Here is a 21,634-nt window from a genome sequence, read left to right as displayed (position 1 = left end):
ACACACACACACACCCACACACACACACACACACACACACACACACAGCTGGATCCCGAGAGGACCGTTTGAAGGAAGCGTCTGGAGCTTCACCTGTGGGAGGATTTTTATTTAAACTTCTTTTGTAAAAAACAAATAAAAAGCAGCTGATCAAAAAGATATCGTTTGTACTGGATCTGAAACAAGTAGTTTAAAGGTGGGGTAGGTACGTTTGAGAAACCGGCTCGAGATACACTTGTGTTATATTCCATGGAATGCTCTTAACATCCATGATAGCAATGAATATCTGAAGTGCTTTGACAACAAATCCATAAATAAAACATCATCTGTGGAAGCTGTAGTATCTGTAAAAAAGCACGACCAATCATCTGAGCCGGCCCGGCTAAAATAACTGGATGGCCCTAACTGCCTGTCAGCCTTCCATCTGTGCACAAACTTATCTCGTGCCCTCATTGGTCATGTGCTCGTTCGTGTGTGTTGGAGGAGGGGCTCTGTTAAGGAATTGGCAGATTTTCTCCGGTTGTGTATTTTTCAAATTCTAGCGATCTCGAGCCGGTTTCTCAACTTACCTACCCCACCTTTAATCTGAGAGGTTAAACTGTTTGATTGTAAATGTTTAGAGGTAGGTAGGTAGGTAGGTAGGTAGGTAGGTAGTTAAATATGATATAAATGTATGCAGTTCAGTCTCCTCTCTGAACCAAACAGGGGGGGTCATGCAGAGTAATTATTTGACTATATTATTTACCATAAATACAACCAAAGATTAGCAGGTTAGACCCAGTACTAAAATCATTTTGTGTCTGGGTTGTAACAATAAATACATAATATGATATTGGGGGTCATGCAGAGTAATTATATCTGATATGATATATTATATGGCAAATTCAAAGAAAGTTTAAAGAAAACATTCCAACAAGTAAGAAAACCATGAATAATATCCACAGAGCTTTCTGGATTATTAAAGTAGTTTATTTTTTGTTTTTTTTGGTCACATAGTAGACGACGTGTGATACAACATTAAGCAAACGGATCATAGGAACGGCCATTTACTAAAAAGAAAAAAAACTAAATATTTCTTCACAAAATGAAGCACAATTCTTAATAAATGAAATCAATGAACTTTTATGTAATAAACACAATTCCTGATTACAACACAATCTCAATACTTGGAAAATAGGAATCTTTTTTTATTTACAACACTAATTAAATGTCTTGCTGATTACCACACGGGGCAAAATACTTGTAAGTTAGGAGGATGTTTTAATGACTAAATCAGGCAAAAGTCTTATGGATTTAAGGAAAAGGGCAAAATACAAAAATGGGCAGAATTCTTAAAAAGCCCCCACAAACAATCACAACCACATAATATCAAAATGAATTACAACTCAAATAAAACAAATCCTTAACGATATATAATAAGCGCAAATCTTGATTACAAAACTAAGCTCAGCAAATAGGACTTCATTTAATATAAAAACATTTATTTTAACAAATTAAAATCAATTAAAACAAATGACTTCAAAGCAAAACTTCTTATGAATAAAAAACAATTTGTTAATTGCAAAAATGTCAAAAATACTCTGAAATCTTTAAACACGAAAAAGCGTTGGAAGTATTCATTTTTTTTTAAAATTTGTATTATAATAATTTTTCAAGCAACATTTCTGGCTAAACTTCTCACACCATTTTATAAAACTGAGCTTTGAATGCTTGTTGAAAATAAAAAAGAAATGAAAAACACCAACTCTCGATGTGCTCAACTCCACCAGCAGGTGGCGCTGTAACACCTTTCTCCTGTTCTCTCTGGACTCATTGGCATCAGGTATTGCAATGTAGATTTCAGAGGATATTTGACTAGTTTTATTAAACATATAACATTATTCAGCCGGGTTGCTGTGTCTTTGGTTTCAAAACTGCACCGACTGCTTTGACTTTTCAAATTCAACCAAATGTGTGAGTTGTTAAAGATCTACGTCTTCAGAAGGAACCAATGGGCTTGGAGCTGACAGGAAGTGAGAAAAGACATATTGATGGTGTGTGTGTGTGTGTGTGTGTGTGTGTGTGTGTGTGTGTGTGTGTGTGTGTGTGAGAGGGTGGGTGTTTCTCAATCGCGAGTAAAGCTGCTGCAGAGCCACTATTTCAAGCATACTACGTCATCGAGTGCCGCCGAAAGTACTGTTCCAATCTCCAGCATACTTGGAAATCTACCGAGCCCGGCGTACTCCCGTTTGGAGAAATATCGAGGCTGCACATGAGTAGACTCCGCGGTCTTAAAATCCCCACAATGCTTTGCGCACGGACCAATTTCCCCAAATCTGTGGCGGAAGATGTAAGGCGGGGCCTCTCATATGACGCACACCTGCACACTTGCTAGCGTGTTCCACACTTCGTTTTCCGAATGCCAGGAAGTATTCTTGACTCGCTTCTGAAGCAAGATGCTCGGCAGACATGTGCCTACCAAGCAAGCGTACTCGCGATTGAGAAACACCCGAGGTCTTTGGAGCTGCTACTCTGCTCCCGGAGCTCCTTCCTCTTCTGCAGGAATATCCAGGTTATCATAAACCGGCTCAATGTCCTCATAATCCAGCTCAATGTCCTCCAGTCGGCTCGGCCTCCGCCCCCTGGTGGCCTGGAGAGACATGACACATAGATGAGACTTCCTGCATCACTCCTGTTCAATAACACACACTGTTTCATTCAGTCAGTGTGGAACGACAACATGTTTCAGTACCTCATCATTCAGTCAGTGGAACAACAACATGTTTCAGTACCTCATCATTCAGTCAGTGGAACAACAACATGTTTCAGTACCTCATCATTCAGTCAGTGGAACAACAACATGTTTCAGTACCTCATCAGTCCAGTGGAACAACAACATGTTTCAGTACCTCATCATTCAGTCAGTGGAACAACAACATGTTTCAGTACCTCATCATTCAGTCAGTGGAACAACAACATGTTTCAGTACCTCATCATTCAGTCAGTGGAACAACAACATGTTTCAGTACCTCATCATTCAGTCAGTGGTGGAACAACAACATGTTTCAGTACCTCATCATTCAGTCAGTGGAACAACAACATGTTTCAGTACCTCATCATTCAGTCAGTGGTGGAACAACAACATGTTTCAGTACCTCATCATTCAGTCAGTGGAACAACAACATGTTTCAGTCCATTCAGTCAGTGGTGGAACAACAACATGTTTCAGTACCTTATCATTCAGTCAGTGGTGGAACAACAACATGTTTCAGTACCTCATCATTCAGTCAGTGGTGGAACAACAACATGTTTCAGTACCTCATCATTCAGTCAGTGGTGGAACAACAACATGTTTCAGTACCTCATCATTCAGTCAGTGGAACAACAACATGTTTCAGTACCTCATCATTCAGTCAGTGGAACAACAACATGTTTCAGTACCTCATCATTCAGTCAGTGGAACAACAACATGTTTCAGTACCTCATCATTCAGTCAGTGGTGGAACAACAACATGTTTTCATGATACCTCATCATTCAGTCAGTGGTGGAACAACAACATGTTTCAGTACCTCATCATTCAGTCAGTGGAACCAACAACATGTTTCAGTACCTCATCATTTAGTCAGTGGTGGAACAACAACATGTTTTCCCGTACCTTACAGTAGAAGTAAAGGCCGGACGGTCACCAGCCAGCAGAGTCCAGGAGCAGGACGACGGCTCGATGATGAAAGGTCCTGGATCTGAGGGAATACATGGACAAGCATCACATCAAGAGTCAGCAAACACCTCTGTAGAGACCTGAACCTGAAATCACTGCAGCATGGAGTCCATTTATAATACATAGCTGTATTAGTTACATTAAAACTGATAGTACTCATGTTGATACTCCAATATAAACTGAGAACTGATTAGACAATCAACCGGTTGGTGGTGGAAAAATATGTGAAGGAAATAATAAGTTGTCCAGGGAGTCCTGGTATCCTGATGAACTGGGACATTTTGTGGGCGCATAAAGCGTCATACTTCAAACACTTGGGAAGAAAAAGACAAAGTCTTCCAGAAGAAGACTCTAGAAGTCAGCAAACACTCTGTAGAGACCTGAACCCTGAAGCCACTTCAGCATGGAGACTCCTCTCTCTCTGATGTGGCCTCTGGTGAGACTTTAATATGTGGCCTGACATGTTTCCAGACCGTAGGAGAAGCTGCTGTCTCTCTTACATCCAGCAGTCAGTACTCAGGTCCAGACTCTAATGTAGACTAGACTTCACTGGAGAACCAACCGACAGTGAGAAAACACAACAGATGAAACAAAGAGGCCTTGTGCACGAGACCAGGACCATGAACCCTGACTGAAGGAGAGGTTCTGGTCCAGGTTCTGGTCCAGGTTCTGGTCCAGGTTCTGCTGGATTCTTGTTGTTCTGAATTTTCAAGTCATTTGGACAAAAGTGACAGTCAAATCAAATGTAATGTAATGGGTGCGACTGCTTCATGGACCGGTTCAGTAGTAAAACACTTACTCTCAGATAACCAGCGTATTATATATATTTACTTTATATAGCCTTATAAACTGTAACAGCTCACCTGTGACGGAGACGGAGAGCAGACGGCTCTCAGAGGAGAAGAGAAGTTATGAGAAAAAACAAAGAGGTGAAAACACAGCTGTAGCTTCCCTGGTGGGCGGGCTCTGCAGAAGGAAACAGGAAGTGGGCAGAGTGATTGACAGCTGGCTCTGAGTAGTATTTGTTTGCTGAGTTGTTGGAGGTGAAGTTGAGCTGGAAGGGCCTCCTGGGTATGTGGCTGGAGGAGCAGCTGATGGTGAAGGTGGAGCCTGAACACCTGGAACCCCTGCTGCTGGACCCCGGAGACCCCGTACGTGGAGGAGGAACAGAGATGTGGGCTGAGAAAACAGCAGATCTGGAGAGAGAGAGAGAGAGATAGAGAGAGAGAGAAGAGAGAGAGAGAGAGAGAGAGAGAGAAGAGAGAGAGAGAGAAGATAGAGAGAGATAGAGAGAGATAGAGAGAGAGAGAGAGAGAGAGTGAAGTGTCTGCTTTATGCTGATGACCTTGTTCTGCTGTCTCCTACTGAACAAGGACTACAACAACAGCTGGACATAGTAGACCAGTACTGTAAGAACTGGGCCCTGGCAGTCAATATGAAGAAAACTAATGTCATGGTTTTCCAAAAACACCCCAGATGTCAGGAGAACAAATACCAGTTTACCATAAATAATCATATCATTGAACATAGTATGAGTTATACCTACCTTGGTTTAACCATAACAGCATCAGGAAGTTTCAACATGGCAGTGAATGCACTCAAAGAAAAAGCCAGAAGAGCTCTAAATGCAATGAAGAGAACATTTGATCATTTCCAAATTCCAATTAAAATCTGGCTTAAAATATTTGATAGTGTGATCCAGCCCATTGCGCTGTACGGTAGTGAAGTATGGGGTCCACTCAGTCACCAGAGCTATATCCGCTGGGACAAACATCCAACAGAGTCTTTACATGTAGAATTCTGCAGATACATTTGACGTGTTCAGAGAAAAACACCAACAAATGCATGTAGAGCAGAATGAGGCAGATACCCTCTGATCATTAACACTCAAAAGAGAGCACTAACATTCTTTAACCACCTTGGATCCAGCCCCCGAGACACCCTCCTCTCCAAAGCCAAGAGCTAACCCCAGAGAAGAGTCCCCTATGTCAGCTGGTGCTGAGGCTAACTGCCCCCTCTCACAGCCACTCTGACCAGTCTCTCAACAACACTGCTCTCCAAACACCAATCACAGTCAAACGCATTATAACACAATGTAAACACAACTATTTACAACATTGGAAAGAAGAAACTAGAAGCCAAAGTAGATTAGAATGTTACCTGGCTCTAAACAGAGATTATGAGCTGGCAGAATATCTCTCTACTGTCAGAGATAGAAAGCAGAGACAGATCCTAACCAAGCACAGGCTCATTGACCACAGACTGGCAACAGGAAGACTCAAAAGATCCTGGCAACCAAAAGAAAACAGAATATGTGGTCACTGTACGACAGGTGAGACTGAGACAGAGATGCACTTCCTCCTAAAGTGCCAAACATTCAACGAAATAAGGAACATTTACTGAAACAAGTTGAACCCTGTAATTCCAGGTTTTCAAGGAGGTTAATGACTCGAGAGAGGAGAGAGAGGAGAGAGAGAGGATGAGAGAATGGAGAGAGAGGAGGAGAGAGAGAGAGAGAGAGATGAGAGAGAGAGATGAAGAGAGAGAGAGAGAGCTCTCAAGACTGAAAATACTCCTAGGAGAAGGAGACAAGGCACATCTTGCTGCCCAATATGTATACACACACACACACACACACACACACACACACACACACACACACACACACACACCACACACACACACACACACACACATTCACCTTCAACAAAATGGCCTCGGAAAAAAGGACGTGACTAACAAAGAGACAGATGAACTGATGTCATAGATGATGTCACTGTTGGGCTTACCTGAGCAGGTGAGATTGAGGATGTCGTCAGAGGAACCTGATCCTGCACACTCCCTCAGAGCAGATCCAGACTGTACACAGTCAAAGCTGATCCCCCACACAGATCTGCCTGGGGACTCTATTCTCTGTCCCACAGAAACAGCAGAGCCACAGTCCAGCTCTCTGCAGGCAACACCTGCTGTCTTCAGGGTCCAGAGAGAGTAATAGCCCCCCACTGGTCTCCATTCTCCCTGATGTTTCAGCTCCAGGTCTCCTGCACAGCGACTCTCTCCTCCCACCAGTCTGACCTCATCAGGCTCTGAAGAGAAACAAGAGAGTGATCAGAGAGAGAATAAAGTGAGTTTGTCAAAGTCAGCCTCACACACTGAGGACCAGGACGGGTTAGACTGGTCAGAGTTCACCTCCAGTCTACCTGAGCACAGACTGGTCCCCCCCAGCAGCCTGACAGAGTCTGGAGAGGACAGAAGATAAAACTGAGAGAGGTCAAAGACACAGAATAAAAGAGATGAAACAATATTTCAGATTCAAACTGGACTCAGTTCCAACATGAGTTCATGATGAACAACAGAACACTTCTTGATATCAGCACAGACTGCAGGTACCCTCACATCTACATCTGATACCCTCTAATGCTGCGTTCACACTGGACCTGCGAAGATTCACATCCCTCTCGTTGCTCGAGTTTCACCGCAGCTGTGTTTACTCGCGTCATTTAAACAGCACGCGCTGGAGAGGAGGCGGGGCTTATCTCCATGTAAATACTAGGGGTGGGCGATACCACAAAATCTGGATTCGATCCGATACCAAGTATTTCAGGGCCAGTATCGCCGATACCGATACCAATACTTTTTAAAATGAAAAGCGTCTTATGTAGCTACTTTCATATAGGGGAGAGCTGCAGGTATGGGCATAGATATGTCTCATCATTATTTGTGTGAACAGAAAAATCATTTGTGTGTAAATATGTGATTTGTAAATGTAAAACACCATCCACAAATGCATTTAAAAGATTTGCAAACTCACAAATAAATTTGCAAATGTAAAACGGATATGCAAATGCGCAAAATATTTTCACAAATAAAAAAAAGATCTGTGAATATCTCTTTAACATTGACAACTTTCGATCAGGCATTTGTGAATCCATTTTGTATTTGTCAACCAAAAATGCGCTTGCGGATCTCAAATCTCTGCTCGTGGATCGTCTTTTTACACACACGGAGTTTTGAGACAAACTTTCCGCCGGTCTCGGCTAAAATCTACTCGTGTCATTCGGTTATTTTCGGAAACCACGTGATGGCCTGCTGATGACGACATTTCCGCATGATTTCAAAGTAAGAGCATGATGGTTTGTTTAATGCGCTGTTTTTTTAATGAACAGCGGAACGTTAGATGCATTCTTCATCACCATCATCATCATGTTATAGTGATACAGTTAGTTTGTGTTAGTTTATTGGTTCAACTTTCTTCATTTTTTTTGTGTATTCAGTCAAGCGGGTCAAAGTTACAAAGCACTTCACATCTTATTAATCGGCCTAGTTTTACCTTACCAGTGCAGATAAGGTCATCTGTAGAAAAGCACTGTATTTAGGTTAGCCTTCATAGTAAGGCTACATTAAATGTTATAATATTCATTGTGACCTTTCTACTGTATATGCATAATATATTCCTTTCTATTGCTTTTATTTGTGTTTAATGTTATTATTTTTATACTTGTTTCCACACATTTCACAATTTGGGATGAATGAAGTATCTATCTATCTATCCATCTATCCATCTATCCATCTATCCATCTATCTATCTATCTATCTATCTATCTATCTATAACTAAACCAGTGGCTCAGAGAGAGGTGGAGCTGAAGAAGGAGTCCTTTCAGACTGGTTGGCCCCGGGGACTCCTGGAGCAGCACACATGTTTCATATACACACACCAGGGAGGGCCGTTTGGAGACAAGCAGTGTTTCCATATTCACTGGGAACTACTGCACCCTTTAGAAGATGTGAGAGATGATGTCATTGGTGGGCTTACCTGAGCAGGTGAGATTCACGGTGGAGGAAGAGGAAGCTGATCCTGCACACTCCCTCAGAGCAGATCCAGACTGAACACAGGCAGAGCTGATCCTCCACACAGATCTCCATGAGGACTCTCTCTCTTCCACAGAAACAGCAGAGCCACAGTCGAGATCTCTGCAGAGAACACCTGCTGCCTTCAGGGTCCAGAGAGAGTACAAGCCCCCCACTGGTCTCCATTCTCCTCCCTGATGTTTCACCTCCAGGTCTCCTGCACAGCGACTCTCTCCTCCAACCAGTCTGACCTCATCAGGCTCTGAAGAGAAACAAGAGAGTGATCAGAGAGAGAATAAAGTGAGTTTGATGAGAACAGAATGAACCAATCACAGCTCCTCTCTACCTGAGCAGGTGAGGCTAACAGCTGTGCCAGGTGAGCAGGTGTTTCTCTCTGAGGCTGAGCTACAGTCCAGGAGAGCAGACTCATGGCCTCCACACTGGAACTCTTTGGTCCCCATTGGAGCCTCCCCTTCTCCATAGAGCGCCCCCTGGAGGACTGAAGGAGCCCCACAGCCCAGCTGCCGGCAGACCACCTGAGCATCCTGCTGGTCAAAGTCAGCCTCACACACTGAGGACCAGGACGGGTTAGACGGGTCAGAGTTCACCTCCAGTCTACCTGAGCACAGACTGGTCCCCCCCAGCAGCCTGACAGAGTCTGGAGAGGACAGAAGATCAAACAGAGAGAGGTCAAAGACACAGAATAAAAGAGATGAAACAATATTTCAGATTCAAACTGGACTCAGTTCCAACATGAGTTCATGATGAACAACAGAACACTTCTTGATATCAACACAGACTGCAGGTACCCTCACATCTACATCTGATACCCTCTAATGCTGCATTCACACCGGATCTGCGAAGATTTGCATCGCTCTAGTTGCTTGAGTTTCACCGCAGCTGTCAGCTGTTTTTACTCGCGTCATTCAAACAGGACGTGCTGGAGAGGAGGCGGGGCTTACCTCCATGTAAATATTATGGTAGATACAAACAACAACAACATGAACATATTTTACAGTAATTGTAATACACATTTCAAAATGATGCCCAAATAACTACATACTGATGCTGGTTAGAAAAAGCAGTTATTCATGTTATTGATAAGTGTGCAGACAAGACGGCAGAGGAACTCTTTTAAAAATGTTTTCTGCATGGAGATCAGGCTAAGCCAGGGGTCTGCAACCCGCGGCTCTTTCAGCCCTCTGCTCTGACTCCTATGAGCTTAGACAAAATAAGAAGGAAATACAATACAAATATTTGGAGGAATATTTATATTTTGATGCACGGTTGAACATGTTTTGTATCTTGTATTTTGAGGTGATACTGTGACACATACATACTGAAACATCTTAGCTCTCCACACAAAGACTTTTCTGAGAGTTTCTGAAAACCAGAGACTCTGTTAAGAAAATGATTTCTAAAAAGTGAAAGTGATAGGGTCTGGACTGTCTCCATGTGAGGAGCCCCCCAGGGTGAAGGACTCCATGTGGTGTGGAGATACTGAAGAGCCCGGCTGAGCTGATCAGAGCTGTGTTCAGGAGGTCTTGGTGCTGTTATGGTGGAACCCAAAGAACCTGCTGGTGGAACCCAGAGGCTCAGAGAGAGGTGGAGCTGAAGAAGGAGTCCTTTCAGACTGGTTGGCCCCGGGGACTCCTGGAGCAGCACACATGTTTCATATACACACATCAGGGAGGGCCGTTTGGAGACAAACAGTGTTTCCATATTCACTGGGAACTACTGGACCCTTTAGAACAGGGCTCTCCAACACGTCGATCGCGAGCTACCGGTAGCTCGCGGGCAGCTTTTCAGTAGCTCGCCGCTCGATTATCGATTATAGCGTAGTAAGGTTGCTTATTGATTTTTCGGCCGCGGCTGGACAATAACGTTTTTTTATTTTAGATTTTTTTCTGTCACACGAATATCAAATGGTCGGTGACGCAGAGATCAAGGAACAGACGTGACAGCAGCACAGCGACAACACACACGGAGCAGTCTGCTTTCTCCACCAGCACGAGTCCAGAACCAACAGCAGAATGACCCGCTCTGAATCAGGCCCTGTCGCTGCGCCTCAGAGACACACAGGGAGGGATTTGTGTTTTTTGAAAAACACTCGTTATCGTCATGTCAGGTTTTTGGTGGATTTAATCAAGTCTTGGATTGCAGAGTATGAATGTCCTCTTGCTATTTTCAGTTGATAAATACTTGTGTAAAGTTTGTGAAGGCAGGAGGAAAGCTTCCGCGATCACCGTCTCCTCTCCGTTCCTCCAAACCCCGCCCCCTCCCTGAAAATAATGAGTGACAGGCTGATAGTGACCCGATAGAAACTTTATTATTCACTTAATCACTGATTGAGATATGATGAAGCTAACTTAATCTCATACATTCATGGGATTTATGTAACAGTAAGACAGAGAATGTAAGTGTGCACCCACATGCACTATTTTTGTTTTTATAATGCTATTGTAAATACTCCTGCTGTTTTCAGACTCAAGTCATGTGTGTCTTTTTTTTAACAGAAGACCGTAGCTAGAAGCTGCAGCTAGACTGCAGAAGTATTAGTTTTTTGTTTTTGAGGATGGAACCATTTTCACACACAGATATAGGGAGGCTAGACCTATACAATTGATTTATTATGGTTTATAATTTAATGTCAAGACGAAGAAGAAGAAGAAAAAGATGGCTGAACAACTGTTCAGTGTCAATCCTGTGGAGATCTCCAAAATAATGTTCAGCTTAAGTCTCAGCAAAACTCACAACATTTCTGGAGCCTTGTAGACCCAGAAAACTATAAGAACATTCACCAAGCAGCACTGAAAATGTCTGCTTTATTTGGTTCTGTTCTACATACCTTTGTGAAGCAGCTTTTTCTGACATGAATGAAATCTAAATACAGAACAAGACCGACTGATGAACATTTAAATGACTCTATTAAGTGAACCTAAGTGGGTCCAGCATACACCTCTATGGTGGACTGTATGCAGTGCCATTAATCTCACTAACAAAAGAGTGAAATGCTTGTAAGGTGGTGATTAAGGACACTTATGTGAATGTTCAGTGATGTACTTATTATGTGGGCCATAATAATATGTGAGAAATCTTCGTTTTCTTGGACCTTATTTTTGATAAGCTTTAGGTATTGCAATTTCACACGTGTACAAAAGTATAGCTTAATTCAACTGATGAGGGCTATGTGAATAAATGTAAGCGATGTGATGCAAGTAGCTCTTGGCCACTTTCATTTTTTGAAAGTAGCTCTCAGATGAAGAAAGGTTGGAGACCCCTGCTTTAGAAGATGTGAGAGATTATGTCATTGGTGGTTTCACTGATGGGCTTACCTGAGCAGGTGAGAGTGATGATGAAGGGAGAAGAAAATGATCTTGCACACTCCCTCAGAGCAGATCCAGACTGAGCACAGTCAGGACTGATCATCCACACAGGTCTGTATGAGGACACATATCTCATTGCTACAGAAACAGCAGAGCCACAGTCCAGCTCTCTGCAGGCAACACCTGCTGTCTTCGGGGTCCAGGGAGAGAGATAGCCCTCCACTGCTCTCCATTCTCCCAGATGTTTCACCTCCAGTTCTCCTGCACAGCGACTCTCTCCTCCCACCAGCTGAAATTGAGGCTCTGAACAGAAACAAGTCACGTACTTTAATTGTTTAAATCAGACGTGACAATTAACCATTAATATCAAATATTGTATTAAAAATGGAATTGCTCAAAATGGGACTGAATTTAAACGATCAGAAACCCTTTGATTGAGTAACAGAATGTGATTATTGGGAGCACCTGCTATCATAGAGACAATAGGATGATGAATGTAGTGTTATTGTGAGGTCAAACTGGAGCTCTGTATGGACCAGGACCGAGAACACACGTTGTTTAAAAGCTATAGATATACAGTGGAGGAAAGAAGTATTTGATCCCCTGCAGATTTTGTAAGTTTACCCACTTACAAAGAAACAAACAGTTTTATAGGTAGGTTTATAAAAACAGTGAGAGTAAGAATATCAAAAAGAAAATCCAGAAATTGACATTATATAAAAGATTAAAATGTATTTGCATTTAACTGTGGCTCCCACAGACCGGCTACATAAGTCCTCTTCTTTTAAAAAAGTACTCCTAATATCAACTTGTTACCTGTAGAAAAGACACCTGTCCACAGAATCTATCAATCAGATTCTCTCCACCATGGGCCAGACTAAAGAGCTCTCTAAGGACCTCAGGGACCATATTGTAGACCTGCTCAAGGCTGGGATCGGCTGCAGGACCACCAGAAAGCAGCTCGGTGAGGAGTAGACCACTGTGAGAACTAGAAAATGCATTTCCTGCAGAAAATGCGTGTGAATGCTGTAAACTGTGAACATTTGTGGCTGAATTTAGCTGAAAATGCAGAAAAAGCTGAATAATGTAATAGTTGAATGGTTTCTGCAGCTGAAAATAGGCTGAAGGAGTTAAATATCAGATGTAAGTAGTAGTGAATTAATTTGTATTAAGATGAGAAAAGAAAGTAAAAAGGCTTGGGAAAGCAGCAGAATATTTGAACTACAAACTTTTGAACTAACTTGATGGTGAATTATCTGTCGCCATGGCAACGGCATTTGATGACACCCCATAATACGCTTAGATGTGTTGATGGCTGCATCGTTACCAAATCTGTGAAGTTTTGGGCCATTTCGAGCATTTTCACTGAAGCTATGAGAAAACCGTGTTTCATGTTGAGCATTGTGTTGCCATGGCAACGGCATTTGAAGAAATCTCAAAACTGTCCCGTAGATGTGTTCACGGCTGGACTGTTAGCACACATGTGAAGTTTGAGCACTTTTTGAATATTTTCATAGGAGTTATACATTACATTAGGAGGTTACATTACTCTCTCTCTTCTATTGATCGCCCTCTCTCTCTTCTCTCTCTCTTCTCTTGCTCGCCCTCTCTCTCTTCTCTTGATCGCCCTCTCTCTTCTCTTGATCGCCCTCTCTCTCTCCTCTTGATCGCCCTCTCTCTCTTCTCTTGCTCGCCCTCTCTCTCTTCTCTCTCTCTTCTCTTGCTCGCCCCTCTCTCTCTTCTCTTGATCGCCCTCTCTCTTCTCTTGATCGCCCTCTCTCTCTCCTCTTGATCGCCCTCTCTCTCTTCTCTTGATCGCCCTCTCTCTCTTCTCTTGATCGCCGTCTCTCTCTTCTCTTGATCGCCCTCTCTCTCTCCTCTTGATTGCCCTCTCCCTCTCCTCTTGATCGCCCTCTCTCTCTCCTCTTGATCGCCCACTCTCTCTCCTCTTGATCGCCCTCTCTCTCTCCTCTTGATCGCCCTCTCTCTCTCCTCTTGATCGCTCTCTCTCTCTCCTCTTGATCGCCCTCTCCCTCTCCTCTTGATCGCCCACTCTCTCTCCTCTTGATCGCCCACTCTCTCTCCTCTTGATCGCCCTCTCTCTCTTCTCTTGATCGCCCTCTCTCTCTCCTCTTGATCGCCCTCTCTCTCTCCTCTTGATCGCCCTCTCTCTCTTCTCTTGATCGCCCTCTCTCTCTCCTCTTGATCGCCCTCTCTCTCTCCTCTTGATCGCTCTCTCTCTCTCCTCTTGATCGCCCTCTCCCTCTCCTCTTGATCGCCCACTCTCTCTCCTCTTGATCGCCCACTCTCTCTCCTCTTGATCGCCCTCTCTCTCTTCTCTTGATCGCCCTCTCTCTCTCCTCTTGATCGCCCTCTCTCTCTCCTCTTGATCGCCCTCTCTCTCTTCTCTTGATCGCCCTCTCTCTCTCCTCTTGATCGCCCTCTCTCTTCTCTTGATCACCCTATCACTCTTCTATCACCCTCTCTCACTTCTCTTGATCGCCCTCTCTCTCTTCTCTTGATGTGTCTGTGAGAGAGAGGGAGAGTGTGTGTGTGTGTGTGTGTGTGTGTGTGTGTGTGTGTGTGTGTGTGTGTGTGTGTGTGTGTGTGTGTGTGTGTGTGTGTGTGTGAATTGTTACAGCTCAAATGCATTGCAATGACTTCCATGTTAAAAAAAGACTTTAAAAAGCTGAATGTTTTAAAAAGTATAACATATTTTGAAAAAGTTGTAAGTTTCCCCATCATGTGCTGAAAAGGCTGAATAGTTTGATATTTGAATGGTTCCTGCAGCTGAAATTAGGCTCAAGGAGTTAAATAAAGATATTAAATGTAAGTAGTAGTGAATGAATGTTTACAAACACCTGTGTGTGTAAACCCAGAGATGAAAGGTTACCATGGTGACGACTTATGACGATTGACCAACTGCAGCACTGAGTCCCATTAAGAATGCATTGAGGATTATATCTGACAATTTTGCCACCTGTTCAAAAACTATGGCTCCTATCAAAAAATGACCAGACCGTGAGCATCAGGGAACCCCAATGAACTGATATATGTTGTTTTTTTTTGTTTTGTGTGTAAAATGTGGAGATGGGAGCAGTTTGTCTAAAGTGTACTTCTTTCTGTTCTGAAGAAAGTTCCGGAAAGATTTAACATGGGAATCAATTGGGAGCTAGGTGGACTTTTTGTCACTTCATGCCCTCAAGAGGCATTTTGTTTAATATTTTTTCTTAATTTTTTTTTAATTTCCCAACCTAGGAGAGGTTTTCCTACGTTTTTCATGTAAAAATATGTCTGAGGAGTGTAGGGTTTGGGAATTATGGCAGGTTTAAAACATTTTTTTGGGAGCACTGCTGCACTCTGTTTTGAGATCAAAGCACTCTAGACTTAACGAGCTGCTCCATCCACACTAATGTTAAAATCTGAAGAAAGCCTCTTTACCAAGCTCCAAACTAAGTTAAATATCTCAAGAAGTGTAAAAGATATGAAGAATCTGAATAACATTTTATAGCTGAAGGTGTTGTGATCATTTGAAAGTTGGAATGAAGTGTCTAGCTGAAAGTATGTGGAAGGAGAAGCATTTGGCGCAAAGTGTAGGAAAAGAGGATTTGAAGGCATCTCCCATTGACTTCAATGTTAAAAAAAAGAGTTTAAAAAGCTGAATATTTCAAAAGGTATAACATATTTTTTTAAAGTTGAAGGTTTCCCATCGATTCCTGAACAGGCTGAATAGTTTGATATTTGAATGGTTTCTGTAGCTGAAAATAAGCTGAAGTTATGGAGAGCCAAAGTATTGTCTGAAATAATAATAAGCGGAAAGAATAAAGATTTGAAGTACTATAGTGGAATGCTAGGCACAGCATTCACACTAATAATGTGTGTGTTTCTAAATGGATGAAACACAGAATGAGCATCACTGGCCCTCGGTCTGGGGCTCCACACAATAAGCAGTTATAAAGAGCGACGAGAAACAAGAGAGTGATCAGAGAGAGAATAAAGTGAGTTTGATGAGAACAGAATGAACCAATCACAGCTCCTCTCTACCTGAGCAGGTGAGGCTAACAGCTGTGCCAGGTGAGCAGGTGTTTCTCTCTGAGGCTGAGCTACAGTTCAGGAGAGCAGACTCATGGCCTCCACACTGGAACTCTTTGGTCCCCATTGGAGCCTCCCCTTCTCCATAGAGCGCCCCCTGGAGGACTGAAGGAGCCCCACAGCCCAGCTGCCTGCAGACCACCTGAGCATCCTGCTGGTCAAAGTTAGCCTCACACACTGAGGACCAGGACGGGTTAGACTGGTCAGACTGGTTAGACTTCACCTCCAGTCTGCCTGAGCACTGACTGGTCCCATTCTCCAGCCTGACAGAGTCTGGAGAGGACAGAAGATAAAACAGAGAGAGGTCAAAGACACAGAATAAAAGAGATGAAAGAATATTTCAGATTCAAACTGGACTCAGTTCCAACATGAGTTCATGATGAACAACAGAACACTTCTTGATATCAGCACAGACTGCAGGTACCCTCACATCTACATCTGATACCCTCTAATGCTGCGTTCACACTGGACCTGCGAAGATTCACATCCCTCTCGTTGCTCGAGTTTCACCGCAGCTGTGTTTACTCGCGTCATTTAAACAGCACGCGCTGGAGAGGAGGCGGGGCTTATCTCCATGTAAATACTAGGGGTGGGCGATACCACAAAATCTGGATTCGATCCGATACCAAGTATTTCAGGGCCAGTATCGCCGATACCGATACCAATACTTTTTAAAATGAAAAGCGTCTTATGTAGCTACTTTCATATAGGGGAGAGCTGCAGGTATGGGCATAGATTTGTCTATGCCCATACCTATCTGATACCCTCTAATGCTGCATTCACACCGGACTTGAAAAGATTTGCATCGCTCTAGTTCAGGGCTCTCCAACACGTCGATCGCGAGCTACCGGTAGCTCGCGGGCAGCTTTTCAGTAGCTCGCCGCTCGATTATCGATTATAGCGTAGTAAGGTTGCTTATTGATTTTTCGGCCGCGGCTGGACAATAACGTTTTTTTATTTTAGATTTTTTTCTGTCACACGAATATCAAATGGTCGGTGACGCAGAGATCAAGGAACAGACGTGACAGCAGCACAGCGACAACACACACGGAGCAGTCTGCTTTCTCCACCAGCACGAGTCCAGAACTAACAGCAGAATGACCCGCTCTGAATCAGGCCCTGTCGCTGCGCCTCAGAGACACACAGGGAGGGATTTGTGTTTTTTGAAAAACACTCGTTATCGTCATGTCAGGTTTTTGGTGGATTTAATCAAGTCTTGGATTGCAGAGTATGAATGTCCTCTTGCTATTTTCAGTTGATAAATACTTGTGTAAAGTTTGTGAAGGCAGGAGGAAAGCTTCCGCGATCACCGTCTCCTCTCCGTTCCTCCAAACCCCGCCCCCTCCCTGAAAATAATGAGTGACAGGCTGATAGTGACCCGATAGAAACTTTATTATTCACTTAATCACTGATTGAGATATGATGAAGCTAACTTAATCTCATACATTCATGGGATTTATGTAACAGTAAGACAGAGAATGTAAGTGTGCACCCACATGCACTATTTTTGTTTTTATAATGCTATTGTAAATACTCCTGCTGTTTTCAGACTCAAGTCATGTGTGTCTTTTTTTTAACAGAAGACCGTAGCTAGAAGCTGCAGCTAGACTGCAGAAGTATTAGTTTTTTGTTTTTGAGGATGGAACCATTTTCACACACAGATATAGGGAGGCTAGACCTATACAATTGATTTATTATGGTTTATAATTTAATGTCAAGACGAAGAAGAAGAAGAAAAAGATGGCTGAACAACTGTTCAGTGTCAATCCTGTGGAGATCTCCAAAATAATGTTCAGCTTAAGTCTCAGCAAAACTCACAACATTTCTGGAGCCTTGTAGACCCAGAAAACTATAAGAACATTCACCAAGCAGCACTGAAAATGTCTGCTTTATTTGGTTCTGTTCTACATACCTTTGTGAAGCAGCTTTTTCTGACATGAATGAAATCTAAATACAGAACAAGACCGACTGATGAACATTTAAATGACTCTATTAAGTGAACCTAAGTGGGTCCAGCATACACCTCTATGGTGGACTGTATGCAGTGCCATTAATCTCACTAACAAAAGAGTGAAATGCTTGTAAGGTGGTGATTAAGGACACTTATGTGAATGTTCAGTGATGTACTTATTATGTGGGCCATAATAATATGTGAGAAATCTTCGTTTTCTTGGACCTTATTTTTGATAAGCTTTAGGTATTGCAATTTCACACGTGTACAAAAGTATAGCTTAATTCAACTGATGAGGGCTATGTGAATAAATGTAAGCGATGTGATGCAAGTAGCTCTTGGCCACTTTCATTTTTTGAAAGTAGCTCTCAGATGAAGAAAGGTTGGAGACCCCTGCTCTAGTTGCTCGAGTTTCACCGCAGCTGTCAGCTGTGTTTACTCGCGTCATTCAAACAGGACGCGCTGGAGAGGAGGCGGGGCTTATCTCCATGTAAATACTATGGTAGATACAAACAACAACAAAATGAACATATTTTACAGTGATTGTAATACACATTTCAAAATGATGCCCAAATAACTACATACTGATGCTGGTTAGAAAAAGCAGTTATTCATGTTATTGATAAGTGTGCAGACAAGACGGCAGAGGAACTCTTTTAAAAATGTTTTCTGCATGGAGATCAGGCTAAGCCAGGGGTCTGCAACCCGCGGCTCTTTCAGCCCTCTGCTCTGACTCCTATGAGCTTAGACAAAATAAGAAGGAAATACAATAAAAATATTTGTAGGAATATTTATATTTTGATGCACGGTTGAACATGTTTTGTATCTTGTATTTTGAGGTGATACTGTGACACATACATACTGAAACATCTTAGCTCTCCACACAAAGACTTTTCTGAGAGTTTCTGAAAACCAGAGACTCTGTTAAGAAAATGATTTCTAAAAAGTGAAAGTGATAGGGTCTGGACTGTCTCCATGTGAGGAGCCCCCCAGGGTGAAGGACTCCATGTGGTGTGGAGATACTGAAGAGCCCGGCTGAGCTGATCAGAGCTGTGTTCAGGAGGTCTTGGTGCTGTTATGGTGGAACCCAAAGAACCTGCTGGTGGAACCCAGAGGCTCAGAGAGAGGTGGAGCTGAAGAAGGAGTCCTTTCAGACTGGTTGGCCCCGGGGACTCCTGGAGCAGCACACATGTTTCATATACACACATCAGGGAGGGCCGTTTGGAGACAAGCAGTGTTTCCATATTCACTGGGAACTACTGCACCCTTTAGAAGATGTGAGAGATGATGTCATTGGTGGTTTCACTGATGGGCTTACCTGAGCAGGTGAGATTCATGGTGGAGGAAGAGGAAACTGATACTGCACACTCCCTCAGAGCAGATCCAGACTGAGCACAGTCAGGACTGATCCTCCACAGAGGTCTGTCTGAGGACTCCTCTCTCTCTCCCACAGAAACAGCAGAGCCACAGTCCAGCTCTCTGCAGGCAACACCTGCTGCCTTCAGGGTCCAGAGATAGCTCCACACTGGTCTCCATTCTCCCTCATGTTTCACCTCCAGTTCTCCTGCACAGCGACTCTCTCCTCCCACCAGCTGAACTCCAGGCTCTGAACAGAAACAAGTCACGTACTTGAATTGCTTAAATCAGACTTGACAGTTAACCATTAATATCAAATATTGTATTAAAAATGGAATTGCTCAAAATGGGACTGAACTTAAACGATCAGAAACCCTTTGATTGAGTAACATAATGTGATTCTGCTAGAGATAATAGGATGATGAATGTAGTGTTATTGTGAGGTCAAACTGGAGCTCTGTATGGACTAGGACCGAGAACACACATTGTTTAAAAGCTATAGATATACAGTGGAGGAAAGAAGTGTTTGATCCCCTGCAGATTTTGTAAGTTTAGCCACTTACAAAGAAACAAACAGTTTTGATGGGTTTATAAAAACAGTGAGAGTAAGAATATCAAAAAGAAATTGACATTATATAAAAGATTAAAATGTATTTGCATTTAACTGAGGCTCCCACAGACCGGCTACATAAGTCCTCTTCTTTTAAAAAAGTACTCCTAATATCAACTTGTTACCTGTAGAAAAGACACCTGTCCACAGAATCTATCAATCAGATTCTCTCCACCATGGGCCAGACTAAAGAGCTCTCTAAGGACCTCAGGGACCAGATTGTAGACCTGCTCAAGGCTGGGATCGGCTGCAGGACCACCAGAAAGCAGCTCGGTGAGGAGGAGACCACTATGAGAATAATGTGTGTGTTTCTAAATGGATGAAACACAGAATGAGCATCACTGGCCCTCGGTCTGGGGCTCCACACAAGATCTGGCCCCGTGGGGTATGGATGATCAGGAGGAAGGTGAGGGATCAGCCCAGAACTACACGGGAGGAACTTATTAATGGTCTCAAGGCAGCCGGGACCACAGACCCAAGAAAACTATTAACACACTACACCATAATGGATCAAACCCTGCAGCGCCTGAAGGCCCCCCCCCCCTGCTCAAGAAGAACATGAAACCCGGTATCACGGCAAGACGTGAAAATGTCCCGTTGGTCCACACTGGGAGACGTCAGGAAGACACGATTTCACCGCCTCAAAACGTCACAGTTACACAGGATTGTTCACATGGCCCACCGGTGGAGAAAGCAGCTATAAAGAGCACTTGACCTGAGCTACGTGAATACGCCTAACTGGGTAGAGTCACCAACTGTGGGCGCTGTACAATAGTGAGACAAATGATGTTCAGTCATTTAACGGTTAGATATTGAAATGCTGATTCCATAGATGTGTCTCCATCACCTAAAACCCCGGACTATACTCTCAACTCAGTGTTTACATTCTTTAATGCAAAGAAAATCAGTAACATCTTTAAAAACTACAACTCATTATATCAGCTTTGTACAGTGATGCAAAACGACACCATATTTGTAGTTTCTTTTTGGTATGCAAAGAGGTGTTGTGGGAAGGGGAACATTGAGCAGCTTACCTGTTGAGGTGTGTTCTCCTGCAGCCTGGAGCCCTGAGGAGGAAACAGAAGGTCAGGTTCTCAGAGTTTTCTAGCGTCTCAGAAACACGTCGTGAACTCTCTTCTTAATAACACGTGAGAGTACTGACGCTGACAGAAAGAGGAAGTAGGGCAAACTGCAGAGTTACTTAGTTTCTGACAGAGATGGGAGAAGTACTCAGATCGTGTGCTTCAGTAAAAGTAGACGTACTCAGATCTTGTACTTGAGTAAAAGTAGAAGTACTCAGATCTTGTACTTGAGTAAAAGTAGAAGTACTCAGATCTTGTACTTGAGTAAAAGCAGAAGTACTCAGATCTTGTACTTGAGTAAAAGTAGAAGTACTCAGATCTTGTGCTTGAGTAAAAGTAGAAGTACTCAGATCTTGTACTTGAGTAAAAGTAGAAGTACTCAGATCTTGTACTTGAGTAAAAGTAGAAGTACTCAGATCTTGTACTTGAGTAAAAGTAGAAGTACACAGATCTTGTACTTGAGTAAAAGTAGAAGTACCAGAGTGTAGGAATACTCTGTTACAGTAAAAGTCCTTCATTCAAAATGTTCCTCAAGTGAAAGTAGAAAAGTATTCTCATCAAAATATAGTGAAAGTACAGTAAAAGTAGTCATTGTGCAGATTGGTCCATTTCAGAATAATATATATGATATGTTTTATAATGATTGATCATGAAAGTGTTCTCAAAGCTG

The 21,634-nt window shown here is 42.9% G+C and overlaps 2 protein-coding genes across 4 annotated transcripts in view; both read right to left on the bottom strand.

Annotated features, from left to right (window-relative positions):
- LOC117482611 (scavenger receptor cysteine-rich type 1 protein M130-like) overlaps window positions 1-4,595 on the bottom strand; it is a 49,781-nt gene extending 45,186 nt beyond the window's left edge. Inside the window, exon 1 of the mRNA XM_034130764.1 lies at window positions 4,562-4,595. The gene's annotated coding sequence lies outside the window, so the exon portion shown is untranslated. The remainder of the gene's footprint in view (window positions 1-4,561) is intronic.
- The window catches only part of LOC117482610 (scavenger receptor cysteine-rich type 1 protein M130-like), a 44,147-nt gene extending 23,129 nt beyond the window's left edge, over window positions 1-21,018 (bottom strand). The window contains exons 1-7 of one of the 3 annotated variants that reach the window (XM_034130763.1): window positions 20,917-21,016; window positions 19,235-19,522; window positions 11,883-12,176; window positions 8,894-9,205; window positions 8,513-8,809; window positions 6,488-6,784; window positions 5,025-5,319 (exon numbers count right to left, since the gene is read on the bottom strand). In XM_034130763.1, the coding sequence (XP_033986654.1) occupies window positions 5,297-5,319; window positions 6,488-6,784; window positions 8,513-8,809; window positions 8,894-9,205; window positions 11,883-12,176; window positions 19,235-19,253 (1,242 nt within the window). In that variant the 5' untranslated portion in view covers window positions 19,254-19,522; window positions 20,917-21,016 and the 3' untranslated portion in view covers window positions 5,025-5,296. Of the gene's footprint in view, window positions 1-5,024; window positions 5,320-5,721; window positions 5,987-6,487; window positions 6,785-8,512; window positions 8,810-8,893; window positions 9,206-11,882; window positions 12,177-19,234; window positions 19,523-20,916 lie in introns of those variants that run through there. The other 2 variants (XM_034130762.1, XR_004555901.1) reach the window with 2 other exon arrangements.
- Between the last annotated feature and the right edge of the window lie 616 nt (window positions 21,019-21,634).

Source organism: Trematomus bernacchii, unplaced genomic scaffold (assembly GCF_902827165.1).
Source record: "Trematomus bernacchii unplaced genomic scaffold, fTreBer1.1, whole genome shotgun sequence".
In the NCBI taxonomy this organism is placed as follows: domain Eukaryota; kingdom Metazoa; phylum Chordata; class Actinopteri; order Perciformes; family Nototheniidae; genus Trematomus; species Trematomus bernacchii.
This window is presented reverse-complemented; position numbering and strand designations above follow the sequence as displayed.